This window comes from Watersipora subatra, chromosome 7 (assembly GCF_963576615.1).
Source record: "Watersipora subatra chromosome 7, tzWatSuba1.1, whole genome shotgun sequence".
Taxonomy (NCBI): Eukaryota; Metazoa; Bryozoa; class Gymnolaemata; order Cheilostomatida; family Watersiporidae; genus Watersipora; species Watersipora subatra.
The window spans coordinates 16,170,502-16,191,899 of NC_088714.1; the positions used below are offsets into that span (position 1 = coordinate 16,170,502).

Genomic DNA, 21,398 nt, shown 5'->3' on the forward strand with positions numbered 1-21,398 from the left:
GCGAACTCACCATCATTAATAGAGGCAATGATATACAGCCCCCAGGGCTGTATATCATTGGTAGAGGCTGCTAAGAGGTCAGTGAAACAGACTGAACAAGAGCAAAGGCAGATCAGAAAAAAAATTATTGTATTTGGTATTTCCAAAGATAAATCAAAACAGGATTTAGTTAAAAAACTACAGATTATAATGGATGACTGTCACATTGACATCACCGTAAGCCAGAGTGTCAAATGCACAAATGAGGTAGGTTAGAAAACATGAAGGCTAATACGAAGGAGCAAGCAATGCCAAAACCATTAAAAGTAAGCACAGATTCCCATCAGCAAAAGTAGAAGATTTTAAAATGTGTAAGCAGTGAAAAGGTTCAGGAAGCTTTTGTAAAACCTAACCTGACTAAAAATGAGAGGCAGGCGAAAATTCAATTGTGAACCGAGTTGAAAAAGACAAGGGCAGAAAATTTAGACCACTAATACAAATTGTCTAGGAAAAGGTTGCGAAGATAAACGGCTAGATTTTTTTTAAATTTTGTACTTCAATGGCAACTTTATATTAGGAAAATTGAATTTGATAAAGCTACAGGTAGATGTGTATAATATGATGTGTATAATATAATCTGCATTGTTGAAACGAAAACTGATTCAACATTTGATGGTGATGAACTCCTCGGAGCATTTTATGCAATACACAAAAATGATGGTGAACAAGGTGGTGGTGGTGTCCTTGCAGCTTTTTACAGCTCCTCACCAATTAATATTATAAAAAAACTTCACCGGGCCAGGAGAACCACTTACAACTACAATTTCTGTCACTTCGCAGGTGGCTTTTGACCTTATCACCTGCTCCAGGCTACCAAGTGAGAATCAGCTGAGTAATCTTTCAAGCTTCCTCCAAAATAGGTACTCTAAATTTTCTATCGCAGCAGTTGGTGATGTTAACCTTACCGATAATTAGTCAAGGGGGTTAGAGAGGGTTAAGGATTTTTACCCTAAGAGGCAACATTTTCACCAGGAGGCTTTTGATATTTTTTAGTCTTCTGGTCAGACTCGACTGTTTCACGGCCTAACTCATGATAAAGACAATACACTAGATTTAGTGTTTGTGGGATCAAAGCTTTTGGAAAAGTTGAACTTCAAGTACACACGGCTACCAGGATTGTCCGACCATAATATGATCTTAATTGAGATTAACCTAGTTCAATTACACTTAAAAATATCCCAGATACTAACAAGGTAAAATTCAATTTCAAAAAGGTGAACTATGGGGAAATTGACTTTTATTCTCGGATATATTCAAAGAACTGAGTATTGATAATTACATGGCAGATAAAATGTGGGACCTATTTAAAAGCACCCCAATGTTCTCTATGTCAAAATATAATTATTCCTACACTGTTATCAAACCTTCAATTGCTTCAATTGGGATGTTTTGAAATATCTACATGTAAATATGTGCACACAATGATATTGTAGCATGCTTATTGCAAGTGAGAAGTCGAGAATCAGTTACGATTGTTGAGACCCATAAACAAGTTTACATCGAAATTGTTTTTACATAGAATCAAGCGTCTATATTTAAAAAAAGTTAAGATGTGGAGTATTAGATTGTTATTAAGTCTTCAAGCCATGTGCACTGCAGAGTGTGACAAGAGTACCTAGTAATTATTAAAGTGAAAACCATTTGCCTTCTAAGGTATGAAAGCTGAACATACTCATATTCGCTATCTGAATAATTAGGGAAATAGGGTGTTTATAAGTTATTACATTAGAAGGGAAGCGTTGACAAATTGTCAAGAAAAAAAATTAGTATAGAAAAAATTTCATCTTCTAACTAAACCGGCAGTTAAAAATGAATTTACACAAAATTGTAAGATATTTTATAAGAAAGTATCAGTAATTTTCCATTTTTTATGATTGTTTTTGATGTTTGATGTGATCTGACTGCCAGAATGTTTCAAGATTAAATCAATAAAATTTTATCGCATTCAAAACGCTCATTAGAAAAATATGCATTAAAATGACGTCACTATAATAGGTGAGAGCATTACTTTAGTTGATATCGGCTACTGCATGCGAGTTGCAGCGTTACATATCTCTATTCTGTCGGTATCTTGGCAACTATATACATCATAATCAGACTTGCTCGATCTGAGTGTTTTAACCGTAATCAAGTTTTGTCAATTTTAATCTTGAAACATCCTGACAGTCAGATCACCTCAAATATCAAAAACAATCACAAATGATAGAAAAATACCAATACTTTTTAATAATATTTACTGAATATTTTTTGAAAATTCATCTTTAAGGTCAGGACACCATTTCATGATGTCATGCCATTTCAGCATCCTGAAATTCTCTTTTAGTAATTATCAGCAATAGGCCTACTTCAGCTCTTTTTAAATTATTTTATTTTATTGATTGAACGAGCTAACATTTCTAAAAGTTAAAATGGAAGCGAATCCTAATCTTGTTGATTAATTTTGATTGAATTACTCTGATTTGTGCAAATTTTATTTCATAGCATTTGCTCATGTGGTAGTACATAGTAAACATATCAGCTCATTATATTGGCAGGTTATCAGTGATTGTTTAGTCATAGCTTCCTGCATCTGTTGTTCAGTGGTTGTTTAGTCATAGTTTCCTGTGTCTGTTGTATTATTTTTATATGATAATTTTATTTAATTGGTTGCCTTGTAGAAATGCTCTGTGTCTACTATTTGTCTGCGAAAACAGATGTGTTCGGAAACATAATTGGAATTGTTGTCTCCCATATATTTCTTCATTGTTTTATGAACCTGTCCTATCGACATGGCTTTGAGTTTAATTGTAAAATCTTGATAGCTTCTAAAATCTAAATGGACTTCTATAACCTACACTGCATGCACTATAACTAGTTGCAAAAATACTGCAAAGCAAACGCAAATTTCTGACAGTTGACAGAAGATAAACGTTTTTTGTTGATAACAGCATGTCAAAGTGAGTAGGAGCTTTTCCCTTATAAACAGTATGAATGCTATGCACTACATTTATGACGCTTTATTTGAAATATTTGTCCTTTGATCAGTCTCGCGGTTCAACACGGGAATTAGCTTACATAACCACTTGACCTATATATATCAATTATTTATTCTCAAGGCATTTAGCCAATCATAGAGGCTCAGGTATGGATAGCCGCTGAAGTTGCTGATAAATACTAATATTTCTATTCAGCCCAGCGATAGGCACGCAGGCAACAATGTAAGTGTTATTACTCTTGTTTTGTATACTACTTCATAGCTACTATGTTCTGACATCTAACTTGGGACTAGATGGCACTGAGTCACATCCTTCAAATCCCTAATAAACATTTTTATACCTAACACTTCAAGACTTGAGTCTATGAAGATATATTTAATGTAGTAGGACAATTTTAAGTTTTCTCTGTCAATTTTTGCGCATACCTATATTTAATGAAATCAGCTTCTAAAATTTTTATCTTTTGAAAAAATGTAACTGTGTAGCTCTATGCATCTTTGAAAATTCAAATAATCTGAAAAAGTTTCTGTTTCAAGTCAAATTATAGCCAATAAGTAATATATGTATAGCTGAGCGAATTGCTACATATTGCATGACAATTTGAAATATATCAAGTCCTCTGATGCTTTGAAGGCCTAGTTGTTGAATCACCATCATAGGTCTCCTTTCACAGCAATATTAACTAGACGCTGTGCATCACTTTGTCATCTTGCTCTCAGCCAGTCTATTGCATGCGATATGTCTGATCTTTATGGAATCTGTTTTGTGACATATTCCTAGCAAAAAGGAAATTGTAATAGCTCTTCGAAATGTTTAACTAAAGTAAGAATAATTTTGAAGGTGCCCAACTAAGAAATAAAACTACTGCCCATCAATGTGAGCTGGTTTTATTTTAACAGCCTGCAAATTTAGTCTTCTTTTGAGATTTAGGTTTAGCATGCTATGACTATGAACTATTGTTTACTTGTTATTTTCTCATAATTACCGATTCTGTGGTAGTACCTAATGCTTATTTTACTCTGAAACGCTCTGGTTATCTCAACCACTGAGTGAACTAGTGCAATTCACTAGCGCCTCACTAGCAAACAAGTTGAACAAATAACCCTGGGCAAACACTAATCAGTAGGCTTGCCGCTTCGCCACCCCTAAACAAAGCCCGTGATGCAGGTCATGATTTCGGGCTATCGAGCTTTCATGGCAGAAAGCAGCTCAATAGTTGTAATTCAACGATGCATTGCCTACAGGTTAATGGCATGTTTATAGCAGTTGAATCAACTATGTGTTCTCTGTCAAGTCTGATAGGCTTTTGCATTCATTATATCTGATGCATTCACCTAGTATAAAAGATTTAAATTTAAATCGGTCAGTAGCACATTGGTCAGTTCAGTGACCAGACAAATTCTTATCAAAACATTTTATGTATCGATCCTGCCGGTTATAAGAGAGTATTGCTATGCACGAGACTGCTGCGCTGAAGATGAATTGCAGAAAACTTTCGTAGATTGCGATGGCTATAGTTGCGAAGAGACCGAAAGAATAGAGACGCGTAACGCAGCAAGTTGAATGCAATAGCTTATATCATCTATCGCAACGATAACAACTAGTGATGTCATTTTGCACATAACTTTCTTCTGAGCGTTTTAATCGCGATCGAGTTTTCTCTATTTTAATTTTGAAACAACCTTGCAGTACGATTACCGCAGACATAAATAATTGTAAACGGTAGAAAAATACTGATACTTTCTGATAAAATATACTAAAGTTTTCTGCAAGTTCATCTATAAGGGAAATCGATTTGACTATGATAGGAATTTAAGTTATTTATCTTCAGATACTTTGGTCTACTTAAGCATTCCTCTGTCAAATTATGATTAACTGTCAAGATCAAGAGTTTAGTATACCGCTGGATAAGGTTGCTACTAGCGGCTACTAGAGAGATAGGCTGTTATCGTAAGTAGAAGCATTATGTAAATGATCAGCAGTAGATCAATGCTGAATCTTTAGATCAGATGTGTTTAGTTTTGTCACAGTTATAACACACCTAGAGCAACTTGGTTAAAATTCAATTGATAACTTGTAATGTCCTATATTAAGCATGTATGATATAATATAAACTATGTTTATGTTACTGGTAAATAAAGTATTACCAAATTTAATTTGTTGGTTGTATCGTAACTGTAATATTATTGGTTTGCATCGACTTGTCTTTTTTTTTATATATATCTCTGGTTTCATAGACCATGATTGGGGTAAATTTACAATAAGTTGATGAGGAACACACATATTCGAAGTCCATTTGCTATGATTCTTTTGTTTCTAGACAGCAAGGTTTATTCTGCAAAAGAAAACTAGTAACAAATTTTTTATATCTCTACAATAAAATAAAACAAAAATATATTTTTACTATAACAAGAGCGGTGTGTACGTGTACATCGTCTATTAGTCTTTAGGGAGTCAAGGTTAGAATAAAAGATAACTTTTGGCGATACTCCCAGCTCATGACATTCCGAATGGTAGACTGAAGCTGTAACACACGCACTAATCAATCGCCTCTGAGTATTTATTATCAATTGTGCAGCTACCTACTCTTTGTTTTGTTGAGACATCTGACGATTTATCACGTTGATCTAAAATGTCATGGAAGTTGTATGTATAATAGATATAACGTTATACACATGTCGTTTTTTCTCACAAGTGTGGGGAAATATGTTTCCATTCGAATCGAATTTGAGAAGTTGCTCTACTTGACACTTTACGGTATATGAAATCTTTTACGTGGTACGAAGGAAAACCTTTGCATAACTTTTTTTAAGATATCTGGAATTTACGTTATAGGAGTAGCCGTAACCTATAGCGTACGTGCGTACGTGCGTACCTGCGTACGTGCGTACGTGCGTACGTACGTACGCTGTAGAAGCATCGGCTGTAATAACTTCAGCTGTTATGACATGGCTCTATCAAAACTGATAGCATTGATGATAAAGATTCGTGATTGATTTCAAATGTTCTCATTTATGAAAACACTTTGCTCTTTGAAATTTTTATTCGCCAGTATATAAATTGATAGACTTTGTGACTATTTTACCGTAACTGGATTAATCTTTCAAGGCAAGCTTTCCTCTTGGATCAATATTTTTTCAACACCAACGACCTGTAAAATTGTATTACAAAAGTTGTAGCAGTTCACCTTCACCAATCTTTGCAAACATGATGAAATTCTATGAATATATTTTACTCTATTCTTTAAAGTACCTATCAAATGTTTGTACAAACAAGTTTGTATCACAAACAGTCACTCATCGAAAATAGTTTTAAAGTTCTTGCAAACTTTTTGTTGCTAGCTATTGTTTGTTATTCTTATTCAAAAGCTATGTAGTGTCCAATGTGGCAACTACAGTACCTGACTAGTGAGACAAACTCCTATGCTGCCAGGCTAGTCACGTAGGGCTCTTGGTCACAGTTGAGTGATTCTCTAGTTGAAGGTTAACTATGGGGGAAGGAACAGATCAATCAGAGCACAAATCACAGTCACTAGAGGATGCTAAACATGAAAATGGGAAAGACCATACTACAGTTGAGGTAACACCATAGTCCTTCTTCAGGACAATATAATGCTTTGGGCTAATCTGCAGTTTAAAAATCTATTAATTATTTGGTTGTATATGTGTGGGGAGTGATAGCTTAGCTAATGAAATGAAAGTATATATGCCCAAGCCAGACAATTATTTATTCCTTGCCTTATTTGGAACCAGATTCTTACAATTCACATAAGGAGAATCATAATACCCTGCAGCACACAATACATCTCATGTCACTGTTGGCGGTCAGTGCATTCAACAGCATAATTAAAAGACACATACACGCAGGCTCCGCTTGTAGCTTTCTATTTGTTTTTCTGTAAAAACAGTACATTATATGGTTCCTTAACATAATTTACACTATCAAGTTATGTTCTAGGAATAATTGTTGAGAATCTTCTGAAAACTGTAAGCCCTACAACGACTGAGGTCTAAAGAAAAGGGAAAGTAAGCGCTTTTAAGGGCAGTTGTAGTAGGTTGTGGGAGTGAGATAGGTGCTAGAAGCGTAGTACTCAGGCTAGTTTAGAGTGACTAAACTGCTAGAGCTAGTACTAAAATAAACTTATTATGCACAGATTCAGCGAGGAATAGCAGCTTGTCTCTATCAGTAAATATTGTAAATTGTTTTTTTACAGATTGTCAGCTGTTGTGTTGCATGATCTTTTCTGCATCAATTGGACATCAGTGTTGATGATATATTTTTAATTTCAATATTCTCCCACTTTTCTAGTTACATCAATGCATATAAGGTTAGGACACGGGAGCATAATAGAACGAGAGTTCAGATAATGCTCTTCGGTTTGTTATACAAGTATAACGAAAGGGGTAATTGTTTGAGTTGAGAAGCTTTAAATAAAGCTATTCGGCTGGCAATAGACACTGCAATACGCAAGCAAGATCTGCAAATACTTCTGTATGCAAACAGCTTCTTAAGTCTTTCTTATCAAGTTGTCATGTTTGTTTAATTCAGCTATCAGTTTTGTTTGAAAATCTTGGCCACTTACTTTACTTGTCTATTGATAGCTGCTGACTTGCTGACCTTAGACTGTTATGTCAGCCATTTACAGTCAAAAATTAAAGTGGTCACCTTCACAGATCCCTTTCAATCTCGTAATGAGACAAATTTGTATTTTTTCTTTAAAAAATATAACTCGTGAAAACTTGTTAATTCCTCTTGTTACTATAATCTCCGTATAAACTAATTTTATAGAAATCTTCAAATATTTTACTGAGAGAGACACTTTTTTGTTTCATCTATAGGAGTAATCAAATGACATTTTTCTACATTTAAGTTAGCAATGGAATGCTCTAGGTAAGTTAAACTTGCGTCATATTTTGAGCTTAATGTTTCTTTTTAGGGTGCAGACGAGGATAATTCAGGAGAGATGAGGCGAAGATTGGGTGTAAGTTTGCATAATACTTAGTCAACAGAATTATCCTAGGTTTGGCTCACACTAGGACCAATACAATAGCGACATATGTATTGAATAGTGGAACAGCCCGACTTTATGAATATTAACAATTTGAAAAAGCTTACAGCAGTTAGTTATGACAAATGTTAAAATGTTTTTTGTAAAGTCGTCACCACAACACCGTGTCGGTTATAATGTAGGCCTGATGAATGCAGCTTTTATGGCGTTACAATTAGTTTGTTCTGAAAGTTTAAAGGAATGCAACCTTAACAAAATCTCCACAGCTTATGTAACTTGTTAAGAGATGGACAGCTTCACTTCAATCAAGAGTAATTGGCCTGCGTAATCGTTTATAGCAATCTCATTCCCTTGCTTGTCAGTCAAAACACAGGCCAATGACAAACGGGAAATATTGTCATTATAGTTATATAGCTAGCTATTTACGCAATAAACTCAAATACTTAATTCTTCTAGTCATGTATTATTACTACATAGTTTTCTTCTGTCGGAGGTTTTGTGATGAACTTACATTGTAGTTTGGAGTAGACAACTAATCGTAACAAAAATCGGGTTTGTAAACAGGAAAGATTGGTCATTCTTCTAGTTTTTTGGCTGCGACCGGGGAATTTTTATATCATTACAAACTACAGTATATTGGAATAGCTTGGAAAACCAGCAAATTTTAATATCAGGAGAGTTTTTTGCTGTTATCAAACTGATTTAAATATTACAAAAGTACGGATGTTAAACTTATTTTTACCTGTACTAAAGCATGCAAACAACTAATGTTTTCCCTCTTTTTTATACATGAAGCACGGCTACTAACATTTTCATTAATCAGTTTTTTGATGGTTCATCGTGCAAAGGAAAGTAAGTCTATAATTAGTTCTGACATAAGGTCCGTCAAAGCTGTCAAAATATTCTTGTCGCGTCTCATTTAAAATCACTCCATTAGGCCTGATTTATGTGGTTGAAACAGTTCTTTCTATTAGAAAGTGAGTCGAATTGTATAGGAGCTGCAACAACTGTTGTTAATATTATCGTGAGTCCTTTTGAGAGATAGAGACAGCAGCCGTTCCTTTAAACAGAAGCAAAGCATAGCTTATCTGATATCCTTTGTTCAAACACAATGGTGAAAAGTATAAAGATATGATCAATAGAGAAAAAGCTGATTATTCTGCTCTTTTTTCAGAATTCTAAAAAGGAGCTGGTAGAGTCGGAGGTAGAAGAAGCAAAAAGTTTAAAAGAAAAGGATGACTATAGATATGATATTGTACTTTGGATGTTTGGCATGCTGTTCTTCAGCGTCCTTATAGCACTCATCTTTGGTATTGGTGAGTTATTAGTAGATCTGTGATACTAAACTTGGTATTGCTACAGACCAGGTGATTGAAAGCGTCTTATTAAATGATCGAAGAAAAAAACTGCATATCCAGGCGCTACTTCTCAGTCAGATACATCATAGTTTCCATACGTATAATAAACTATATAAAGGTCACAGACAAGTTGTCCATGATTTTTTTATAAGCAGAATTAAAACATCAAATTGAGAAAATCAGCTAGTGAAGAGCTTTTCATAAATTTACTGTTTTAAAATAACCAAATATTTTATGAACAAAATCTTACACAAAAAGCTAACAGCTTTACGTAAAATGGCAGCACACATGTAACGCAGCTTTACCTACCACTTTTTAAAACTCGCTAAACTTTGCCAAGTACACGGATTATAGCATGAAGATCAACCTTATATGCATTATAAAAAGGTCAACCCTTTTTGCTTTATACAGAGAGCCTGTATCGAATGAGCCAGGCTGACAGTATATAACTTGTACCACTGTGCTTTCTCTTTAGTGGGTGGCTCAATAACTTGAGTACTGTTTAGCATGTACTTACCGATAGACAGTTTGAACTTATTTTATAAGTAGGTCAAGTTTATTACTTCAGTTACAGCTTTCTTTGTGGTTCGTATTAGTGCAAGTTTGATGAGTCAACTGAGTTGCTTGCAATGAAATAGTGACACATTTCCCATTCTAAACCAAAATATGGGAAAACTCACTATACATTCTTCAGCGACCCCTTTTAAACCAATTCTGGCAGTGTTGCAGTTGCAGTATTCAATGGAGTCTATAAATCTGAGCTCAGACTTTCTCTGACTTTTTATAGGTTTCCCCGATTTGAACTTAATTGATGTAAGAAAAATCATAAGCAAATCATTAGCCATGGTTGCCCTTTCAACAGTTTACGCTATTGATGATCTGTAATAAACAGCTTGTATGCAGTGCGTGAGAGGCTTTTATTCACATCCAGACTCGTAATGTTCAAATTATGTGGAGTGCAAAAGCATATATGTATGTCTTTAACTGAACGCTTTGTTTTTTGTTAAATATCTGTCTTTTATTGTTTTATTTGTCTAAAATAGCGTTAGATGTGTGAGCAAACAATTACCTGCCTTTAACTTAGCTCCAAAGCAAGTTAAGATTCATTTCAACAAGATGAAGCAAATTGAATTTTAAAAATCTATTGTTACAGCATGTTTATATAGGTTAAGTTAAAAGAAATGACATTCTTCCAACTTAACCTATATCGACAGGCTGTGATACTAGATTTTTAAAATTTTATCTATACAAAGTTCATAATAATAACATATTATGTTAGCACGTACACAAGCATGACAATAGTGGTAGGCCTAGTGGCTGACCCATCATTAATCTCACCGCAATAGCCTAGTAGACTAAAAACCATTGTAACTACTAGGCATATATTGTGACCGCTATTCAATCAAGTAATTGAACAGATTACAGCTCCTTAGCTTAAAAGCCTAATGAATAGTTTAGGGGTGGGCAGTTTAGCCTAGCTAACCAAGGTAGATACTGACTATGTGTTATACAAGGTTTTATCAGTCCTGTATATTACCACTTGCCAGCGCATGCCTCTACAATCTACATAAATATGATTCAACAGCTTGAATAGTTTTGCTGTCCAAGTGAACGTCCTTTTGCTAGTTTCACTACAGCCTCCGATGCATGAAATCATTAAAACATCAGCGTAGTCATCCCAGTTTATTTTGATGGACATTTCTTGACTCCTTATAACAACTAAACAAAACTGCGTGACTTCACAGTATCAATGAATTCAGGTCGCAGCAGACTACGCTAGCTGTCTACCAAATATTATAGTTCCTGTCAAGTTTATATTGACTTCTTTTAAAATTATAATTAATAGGCCCTTTTTTTAGCAGCAGATGTAAGCTTGAACTTCGTGTAATGCAAGTGTGGAGGGGCATGAATGACCATTAATTTTGTGGTAATGAATTGAACTATCCTTAAAATGGTTCAGAACAGCATTTTCTGTTAAAATAATGCTTGCTCACATCATACTGTAGCTACTGATTTGGTAAGTGATGTAAGAGAAATCGGCATGCTGTTGCGGTTTTTATCTTAGCAGCAGATGTAAGCTTGAACTTTCATGTGAAGCAAGTGTATAGCAGGTGTGAATGGTCATTCGTGGAAATTATTGGTCTATTTCGATGACTGAGAGTAGCAGTTGCTGTTAAAATAATGCTTTTTCCCGATAATATTAAGGAGCTGACTAGATACATAATGTAAGAGAAATCAACGTTTCTAAACCAAATTCATGAAGAGTTATAAATTCCTAAAGAATAAACCGATGGCGTACTCTCTCGTTTCTGATCACAAACACACAGAGACTATGTAGCAGATCAGGGCACCATATCCTTAAAATAACTCATCTTTTTAACATGTTTGTGTTGGTGCCTAATTTGCTATTTTGATATTCATGTTGTAAAAACTGTCACAATGTTGACTATTCATAATTTTCACAAGCTATTAATGTTGGCTAAAAATATAGTTTTAATTTAGCACACAGAATAGTTCATCATACTTACAGGTGCTGAGAGAGGCTGGGATGCATTATCACCATACCACATGTCCAACAATTCCAAGGCTAGATTTCTTCCAGAACCTTTCACGCCAGAACCAGGTGTATATAAAAGGTAAGTCAAGGTTTGCTCCATCCCATCCTACTAAAATGCTTTTCAGTCTTGATTTTCTAATTGAATAAACAGTCAAAAAACACTCATGAAAACACAACTCCCTTTTTTTATTTATGGTCTTTCTGTAAGAGATTGTTACCAACTACATCCATCTAGGCAGGTTTTAGCTTTTAATATTTGATCTTACCTAGTGTTCTTTAAGCACTCCGTTATTAGGTTTTTGAAGTTGGAGTTGTCTGCACATTACAAAAAATGTGATACATTTATGTGACTAGCCTTGGAAGGCCTTATAAATTTCTCATGGCTGTTGTGCATAAAACTTACTAAATTTCAATTTTGCTTTACAATTATTATTACCATCTTACTCTATGTGAAAGGTTTTGCTGTAACGAAATATTCTAATTCATATCATACTTTGTTAAAATAAAAAAAGTTTATATTAAAATTGATCTTAATCAAGTTAACGACAGCATTCCATGGTTTTATTTTTTTTGCACAAACTAAAAAATTCATAACATCCACATTACACTGGCTCTAGTAAAATAGTGTCCTATATGCTGGGAGAGTATAGTCTTCATATATGCAAACAGCCTGTAGAACATCTAAAAATATTTGTACATTTTTGAGTACTTTATCCAAAATCAATTTTATAAGATGAATAACAACTTTATATTTTTTTCTAGTTTATGCAGCATGTCCTTTTGTGTCTGCCTGGTAGCACCACTTTTATTGAGCTTGACATATCTCACTTAAGTTGCAACGCGCTAAAATTTCAAAGCTTTTCCAGTTCACGGCGTTTAATAGAAGCATCAATTAACACAAATACAGTACTACGACTAACGTATTAGGAGGCAAGACTCCGATTCACCATTCAATTTTGTGTTTTAGTACACTGGAGACGGAGTGCAATGCATGTTAGTTACCGAGAATAATCTGTATGCATGCATTTATTGAACTGTTATTTCTTAGTTGCAAAGGATTTTACTCTATTTCCACTCTGTTGATCTGTCAGGCGTACTAACAAAAACTACCTTCTTTGCAATAGGTCAGATTCTGAAGCAAGTGGAAGATGGTATTATTGGAAGTTGAAGCCTGAAGACACGACTGCCTGGACTCGTCTGTTTGTGTGGGCGAGTTACTGCTTCCACAATCTTTCAGTCTGGCTCGTACTTTATTTACAGCACAAGGCAAAGGTTAGACATTGTTAGCAATTGATTTTTTTACACATTGTGGCTAATTATCTCTGATACACATAAATCTATAGGACCTGACAGCACCTAATGGAAAAATGAGTCTTTTGCATCTCTGACACACATAAATCCTTAAGACCTGTCAGCACCTAGTGGCAAAATGAGTCTTTTTCGTACTAATCAAATAGGTGATGTTCAGTAAAATGAATGAAACATATAATTTATATAATTATCACTATATAATATAATTACATAAATTTATATGTTAAACAACCTACATGTACATTCATATTAGACACATACGGACTATTATTTAGGTTGGGTTCATCTGAGAATTAATCACGCAAAGATTTATAAAATTTATATTTTATTTATTTTATTATAAAGTGCACATTTATAAAAATTTGATTTAAGCAAATAAACTTTACTATAATAAAAGTAGTGTCCGGTTGTGCAGAGTCTTGGTTGAATGTTCAAGCAAAATTCAGCTGAGTACACCAGCACTTTAACACCTTCGGGTCACCATCATTAACTTACAATGTAAATGTTAGTAACTGACCCTAGCTTCATGCATATACACGTAGAAGTGGTATTTTACACAACTCACTCATAATATTTATGATTCTTGCCCGTTCTGTGTGTTCAACTGAAACCTGAAAGCAGGGTTATATTTTACGTGACATGAAACTATGCTACCTCCCTGGTCAAATCATAATTCTTTAGAATTCTTCATAATTCTTCATTATTATAGATAGCAGAATGACTTGCTCATATCAAGCTATTGTTTTTTTTTACAAATGATAGAAATCATCATTTATATGACATTCTAGACCACAAATGATGCGCTTTGCAAAATCAAATGGTAGGAATCTTCTTTTGTAGAACATTCCGGACAAGGATGGACAGTATTCGCCCAAGTTCTCTAATGGTGTTGACAGGTACAATCTAATCATGTTTGGACTAAACACATTCTTCCATCTTCTCCACCTACTCAACACACATACTACATATGATGGAACAGCTGCTGACACTAGCATCGCCAGCTCTCAAAGTACGTGCATCTTTTTGCATAAATTTTAGCAAAAGTTTTCTTTCACTATGTTTCCATGATGCGCAGGGGTTTTCAGCAAATTAGCCAGAGAAGAGAAATTGTATAAATCGAATCACTGGGTGGAGACATAGAATTGATCATGGATACCGAACGTCAGAAACGGTCTTTTTATGCTTCTGTCGTTACCTATAATACTTTTATTTACAATACACATTCACAAGGTTTTGCAAACCTTAACACAATTTTTACAAAGTAATATATTTTAATAGGTATTTCAAGTACTATATTATTTCAATGTTACTATAGGACTTGCTATTTATTTTTCGAAAAGTGTTGGCATCGATAACAAAGTCTAGGAAAGTAATCACCTCATCATCCTCGTGGGTGCAGACCATAATTAAATATAGGTGAAAGAAAATCGGAAGATTAGAAAAAACAAGATAAGCGGGATAACTTTTGTATGTACTAGTTTATGGCCCTCGAAGAATCTGCCTACACAGCAGTGCGTAGCGCAGAGAGCTATGCGCAGCCACTGCGCAACTGCCGTTTCCTTGCTGCGAATTTGCACTGGCTTCGCACTGATCAGTGCGCAGTGATTTCAGTGCGAAGACGCCATTTCCATGATTCGGAGAGGGCGCAACTCCGAAGCACTCCACATCATGGAAACACAGTGTTTGATTTATAAACTGATCCTGGAACAGTTCAACACAATTGCAAGTGAATATTGAAAGAGTTATTTCTGACCAAGAAGTTCTGTCCTCAGCTAAGACTTGAAGGCTACGCAATGTTGAGACTTTTACTTACACCTAATGCTGTTACAATTACTTTACGGTGTTGCAAAAACCTAAACGCGAGATCTGCGTTTCTTCATAGGAACCTGCAATTATATTCGACGCTACAGTAAAAGTTACTCGGAGACTGGAGGTTACTTTGCGCTCTCCTTGACACAAATTCTAAATGTAAAATTTGAACTAGATAAGGGGTCATGAATGTCGTCAAAAAATGTCATGAAAATAGTGCTTCTATTTTTTATGTTTGACAATATCTGACTGTGAATTGCAACTCATTTTTATGAACTAGGCTTACAGTCATGAATACTTAGAAAATCATGTGCTTGTCGTGTTGGGAACCTTTGGGTTAAACTTTGATGGTTTCTAATCAAAGCAAACAATATTTCTTCTTGCTTTCGACAAGGTGTAGGTAAACCGCCTAAACTATGCAGAAAGTATGACCATAAAAATTATTGTGTATATGGTGTTCGGTAAATACAATTAAAGAAATAATATAAACAAATATGTAAAATATGAGGACCGTTTTGTAAACATATAATTTCTATGTGAGCAGCCAATGTAGGGATTGTTTAGCATTAAATGTTTTTTGTTGTTCTAGAAAGACCTTAACTAGCCTTGTATTTCTACAGGTTCAGTTATCGTCGCTCTCATCGTTATGGTAATGATAGAGTTTAGAGATCGAGGAATATTATTTGGCTACCCAACCCCAAATCAGCTCAGGCGACATCAAAACTCCATATGGATGAGCCCTGTTTACGTGATGAGAAAGTACCACGGCTATTTTATTTACTGGGCTGCCATCTACACTTTCTGGTATCATCCTATGGAAAACACCGTGGGACATGCATTTGGATTTGCCCACACATGGTTTTTTATGTTGCAAGGTAAGACAATTGAGAAAATCTTGCTGGTATAATTGGTTCAACCAGATTGACATTGTTGTTGTATTATTTATTTTAGCTATTACCTAGTCAAGTTTTTTGTTTTCAATGCCACATTATTACCAAAATTTCTAATCATTAATGCCTTAAAATTTTTACAACTTTATATTAATTTTAGAGTAATTAATTGTATTTCTAAAGACAAAAACATTTTATGGTGAGAATATTTGAACCAAATGTTAATAGTTTTTATAGAAGTGCTTTTGACTGGGCATGAAATGGTTAACCCTAAAATTCAACTGCCTGCCTATGTCAAAGTTAAAATGAAACTGAAAAGAAAACTTGAGATTACCTCTGGAGCCACTTGTGGTTGAGTATCAGAATTTAATGCATGCAAAAGCAATTATTCCACTGGAAAACCAGTCTACGTGGTCAGAATTTTAGAGGTATAAAGTTCAGCTGTGAATCAAATAGGCAGCTTTTAAAGTTTTCAATGACCTTCACCATACTTGCCTGCTTGAGTTTTTTTATAGTACCATGAAATGAAGTTAGGGCTTGAACTTTGTTTTAATTTCTATGTATTTTAGAAAAAGTGTTTGAAGTGCCTTGACTCAAATACGTATATACAGTATGACACTTTTCCAAAAGTTTTGGGCAAGCATTCTAACAATTTTTGAACTCAACGTTTTGAGTATTGGAATTTCAATGTAGAGAACTTTATTATTTCCATCCCAGTACACATTTTGAGTATTTCTCGCAGATGTATGTTACTAAACCCATATAATTTATTCAGCTTTGCGAATGAACTTGTAGGCAGTCTTACCTTTACCAAATTTCACCTGAACAAATACTGGAGGCTTATCCTTGAGACATGGGTTACTATTCACTCTCTCATCATTGCTGCACAGACAGGCTCAGGCGTGATGGGCAAGGAGTTATGGCCAATGTTTGTCTTTGGCTTCGCTACCGTCATATTCCTCACTCAGGTAAATTTCCTTTTTAGCTTTTGAGAACTAACAATGAGTTCTGATTTAATGTCAAGGTTAAAGGCTATTAGAGTTCTTAGGGCCGAGTAGAACCAACATTGTAGCTTTTGACTGGTGACAAAACAAACAGAAATAAAAGATAAACGGGTTCATATTGTTCATAAATTTAATGTAATATATTTAAATATTAATCTAATAACATAAGCAAAACAAAATAATATGTATACCGAATGAACCATTTTCCACGATTATATATACTATGTTTGACCTTATTTTCAAAATATCATTATGAAAAAAGTCCCAAGATTTTTTGTAAATTTTTCTCCAAAATTTGGTAAAAAAACTTGTTGTTAAAACAAAAAATTTTGTTTAAACGCTTTGAAAAGCATGTTACATATAGCACTGTTAAGGGCTGTACCTTACCAATGCATTTTCAACTATAACTGATTAAAACTGTTTATTTTTATTAGTTGAAATTCCACATCATACTATTTTGAAAATGATTTTTTATAATCAATATACAACTTATCGTCAAAACATAACGATTCTTGCATAATATACAATTCACTAAATTTTGGTATGTATAATATATAAATATTTCCATGGATTCATAGATTTATCATGCTGACAATGAGGCTAAGCAAGTTTATTACGATCTGTAGGCACAGTATATTATGTTTGAAAAGAAGTTAAAATTGATCTCTCGGTCTAGCCTGCAGAGTGCTGAAACTTGTAGCATGCTGCTTACAGCTTTATATGACAGCCGAATGTAGAATATAATGACTTTTTCTTATCAACTTTTTACCAATTCATTTTAAAGAAACTTTTTACTAAGTTTTAATAGTTGTCTACAAACCCGACGATGTTCTTCAAACTTTGACCACCGTGTGTTACCTGGCAAAATGACAATTTTTCCCACGAACACACGAGCGGAGCGGAAGTGTGGGAGTTTTTATGATAAATGCATGTGCACACAACTTACGAAAATTATCCATCAACAATGAGACGAACCCTCGTCAAGAAATTTCATCAAAAAATTTAAGCATCGGAATGTAAAGTCGTTAAAGTATAATAACGATACAAAACACATTTAAACCTATTTAAATATGTTACCAAGTCTTTGTAAACCGTCGGTATTATTTTAAAACTTACCCATCTGATCGGATTACACACAAATAGACAGATTAATTTGAACGAAAATTGCCACAAAAAGCTTGAAAAGCTCGGTTTAATAAAAGTTAAGACCGAAAATTGAAACGCCAATAAAGCCGTGCGACCGATTGTAGAACTATTTAGCAGTGCACATTTCACGAGAAAACCGTGCTCATTTCGTCAGTCTATGGCCATTTTTACTTGTATTCAAATTTATTCGAAGGTTTCTGTAATAAACGTAGACCGTTTGAGGCGTAGACCGATTTACAGGTACGAAATTGTGGTACACAGTTTATCAGCCTGTGTTTTTTGTCCAATCACCGAAGGTTTCATTATTTGAAATGTTAGCCGAAATTCTTTACAACTTATGTACAAGCTAGGGCCGAACTACAACGCCCTTTCATGACGAGAACATTTTGTATTTTGCTACATTTTTATACGCGTGAATGCTCCTACGCGCTTTCTGTTAAAGATCGCTTATCAAAACCATTCTACATTCAACGCAACCAACTTTCAAACTGTGTATAGTACACAGTAGCTTGCCATTTTACTTCTAATTTTGCATTTCAGAGTTATAATAAACATATTTCTTTATTGTTGTTGAATTACATACATTACAGTAAATTAGGCCTACAGCTTTATAACACTTTTATAACAGCTTTTATTTTGCTGCAGTTTGCAGAAATCTTCGAGACGCATGAACGCTCATAGGTTTTCTATTATTGCTGTATTACTATATTAACAATATTGGTTATTTTAATAATATCAGTGCATTTTACTTATAATATTGGCCAACATTGCATTTCTCCTATTGCAAGGGAGAGATATAAACGTGTAATATTTTCCTTTCATTGTTGTTGTTTGTCATGACCAAACACTTTTTAAATAAATTTTCTAAAAACCTATATAAATACCACAACTTCTCGATATTGCTACCTATGACGTTTTGAAATGTAAACAAAATTGTGTATTGGTTTTCTATTATTACTATATTAATAAAATTGATTATTCTAAGAATATCAGTGCATTTTACTTCTAATATTGGCCAATATTGCATTTCTCCTGTTGCAGGGGGAAAATATAAACATCTTTTCCATTCATTATTGCTTATTGTTGTATATAATAACACCCACACCCAGTACATTACAGCTACCATTGCAGTTATCCTATTGCACTGCAGAGCCATTTGATTGCTAATATTGCATTTCTCAACCATTAGTACCCTTTATTTTTTGCCAATATCTCTGGCCATCTCTTTGGTCGTGGGCTGTATGACAGTGGAATTTCTAGTTAAATTTAGCTGCTTCAACGAAGAAATGTGCATGGAAAACAATAGTTGTTTATGGGCTCTCACAATACAAAAATATTTCTTTTTTGTAGCTCTATGGTCTGACATTTTGGAGAGATGTTCCTTCATGGAGTCGCAGCATTCCTGTTGCATTGTACGTTGTCATTGTCGTCTTTACCTACAGCTTCGTAAAAGACACTGAAGGAAGACGATTCACACGAATAAGTGAAATTATTCGAATTCCTGGCATCTACTATCTAATAGTTCTGGTTGCCTGGTTGGTAATAGTCGCTATTGTTAAAATACAGAAGAAAAAGGACGCAAAAACCCTACCATCTCCGAATGACTCGAACAAAAGTTTGAATATTGGCAAGAAAGGTGTGTCGCAGCTGCCTCTGTGGAAAGAGGTAGTGTTTTTGTGCTTTTTTGTTCTCACATATCTTGTATGTGTTTTTATCTCGTGGATTTTTGAGTATTTGGATTTGAAAGTCAACCTTATTGTGTTAACAATGGTGTACTCTTTCGCTTTTACGCTTATAGCCGCCATCGGAGGTTCGTTCTTTCTTAAACCACTACTACCGATGAGCCCATATATAGTTCCACCAATGAATAAGTAAATTTGTATTTTGCTGCTGATATTTTTAATTGCTCAATAATGTTTACTTTTACTACTTTCGAAAAGCAAGTCCAAAGGCTGCATAAGTGGATTTTTCAGTTATGTGAATTTTTCAATGTGAAATTATTTTTAGACGCTTGTATAACTTATTCATTTTGGGTGCCATGAACAGTTATTGGAAGTACCTATGTCAAGAGAATGAAATGTATTTTCGTTGATAAACTATGGAGTTTATAAACTTTTTGTCTTTCATATAGTATTAATCTCTGCAGTGTTTCCAACCCATTCCAGCAGTTTTTATGGTTCATTTTTAAATTCATAGTTATACAATACCAATAGCTATACCTGTATATTGTAAAACACCATATTTTTCACAGACATTGAAATGACTTCTAAAATAAACTTAGATGATTCACTAACTAGACAGTACACTCATTAGAGCGTTTTCAGTATGTTATTGGCTAACTTATCACTAATCTTAAGCAAATAACTATATTTGATCATTACCTATGTTTTGCTGTGGCCATGGACAAGGTTGACTTTGTCCATAGTCCTGCGACCTTGTGACAAGGTTGTCAAGGTACATAAGAGTTGAAGCATTCATCAGGCAAAGTTTACTTGAGAGAAAACTCTGGCTGCTGTGTTTCAATGTCTGCAACCCTGAAGCATGCCATACAAACTGAAAGACGAAAAGCTGCCGATTAGTTAGACAAAAATGTGGTTCAAAGACATGCTCTACCTGTTCAGCTGTATGTAGACTACTAGTACCATAGCAGTCTTGTGAGGTCTTGTCAGGCGAGTTGATAAAGCACGGAAAATAACTATTTGAACAATTGTTGGGCAAGGTCTAACATGGCTGACTGGTGCAGGTGTTATAATGTTGAGCCATCAAGCTGAATGATGTGAGTTCAAATCTTGCATTGTGTAATCTTTTTCACAACCTCTACGTTGTGAAGACGGTCACAGCTGTCACACCACTCACGATGTGAAGACATAAAGTGTGGCTTCGAATGAACGGACAGAGACGGATGGACGGAATCTTATTATTGTAAAGATTTGCTCATAGATGTATGTCATGCTTCTCAAAAAGATTTCTATATCTTATCCTGTGGTATGGCAAACTTAACATGACTGTAGAATTGCAGGCTCATGGCGAGTCGACTTCACTTTGCTACAAAACTGCAAAAAATCACATCGACAACAAAAATGAAACTAATATAAAAATAATCATTGTAGTTGATCTGAACAGAGTGTACTATGGCTATACACAGAGCACTGTCCTGTGAAGAGCTGTAGTTGTTGCAAGAGTGTGCAGGTTATCAGCTATAAAGCTTGAAGGAGAAATCTGATAAAGGTTATATATGAGGACACGCAAAGGTTTGATAGATAAAGAGTAGAGCATTTTTATCTCTTAGTAGCTCATCTAC

At 34.6% G+C, this 21,398-nt stretch overlaps 1 protein-coding gene across 1 annotated transcript; it reads left to right on the forward strand.

Moving 5' to 3' along the window:
* Positions 1-3,193: 3,193 nt before the first annotated feature.
* LOC137399613 (uncharacterized) lies at positions 3,194-20,223 on the forward strand. The gene is made up of 10 exons (XM_068085794.1): positions 3,194-3,236; positions 6,491-6,593; positions 7,951-7,995; positions 9,197-9,338; positions 11,911-12,016; positions 13,062-13,209; positions 14,089-14,257; positions 15,678-15,932; positions 16,743-16,915; positions 19,448-20,223. Exons 2-10 carry the CDS (start codon positions 6,504-6,506, stop codon positions 19,970-19,972), a joined length of 1,653 nt encoding a protein of 550 aa, XP_067941895.1. The 5' UTR covers positions 3,194-3,236; positions 6,491-6,503; the 3' UTR covers positions 19,973-20,223.
* The last annotated feature ends 1,175 nt before the right edge of the window (positions 20,224-21,398 follow it).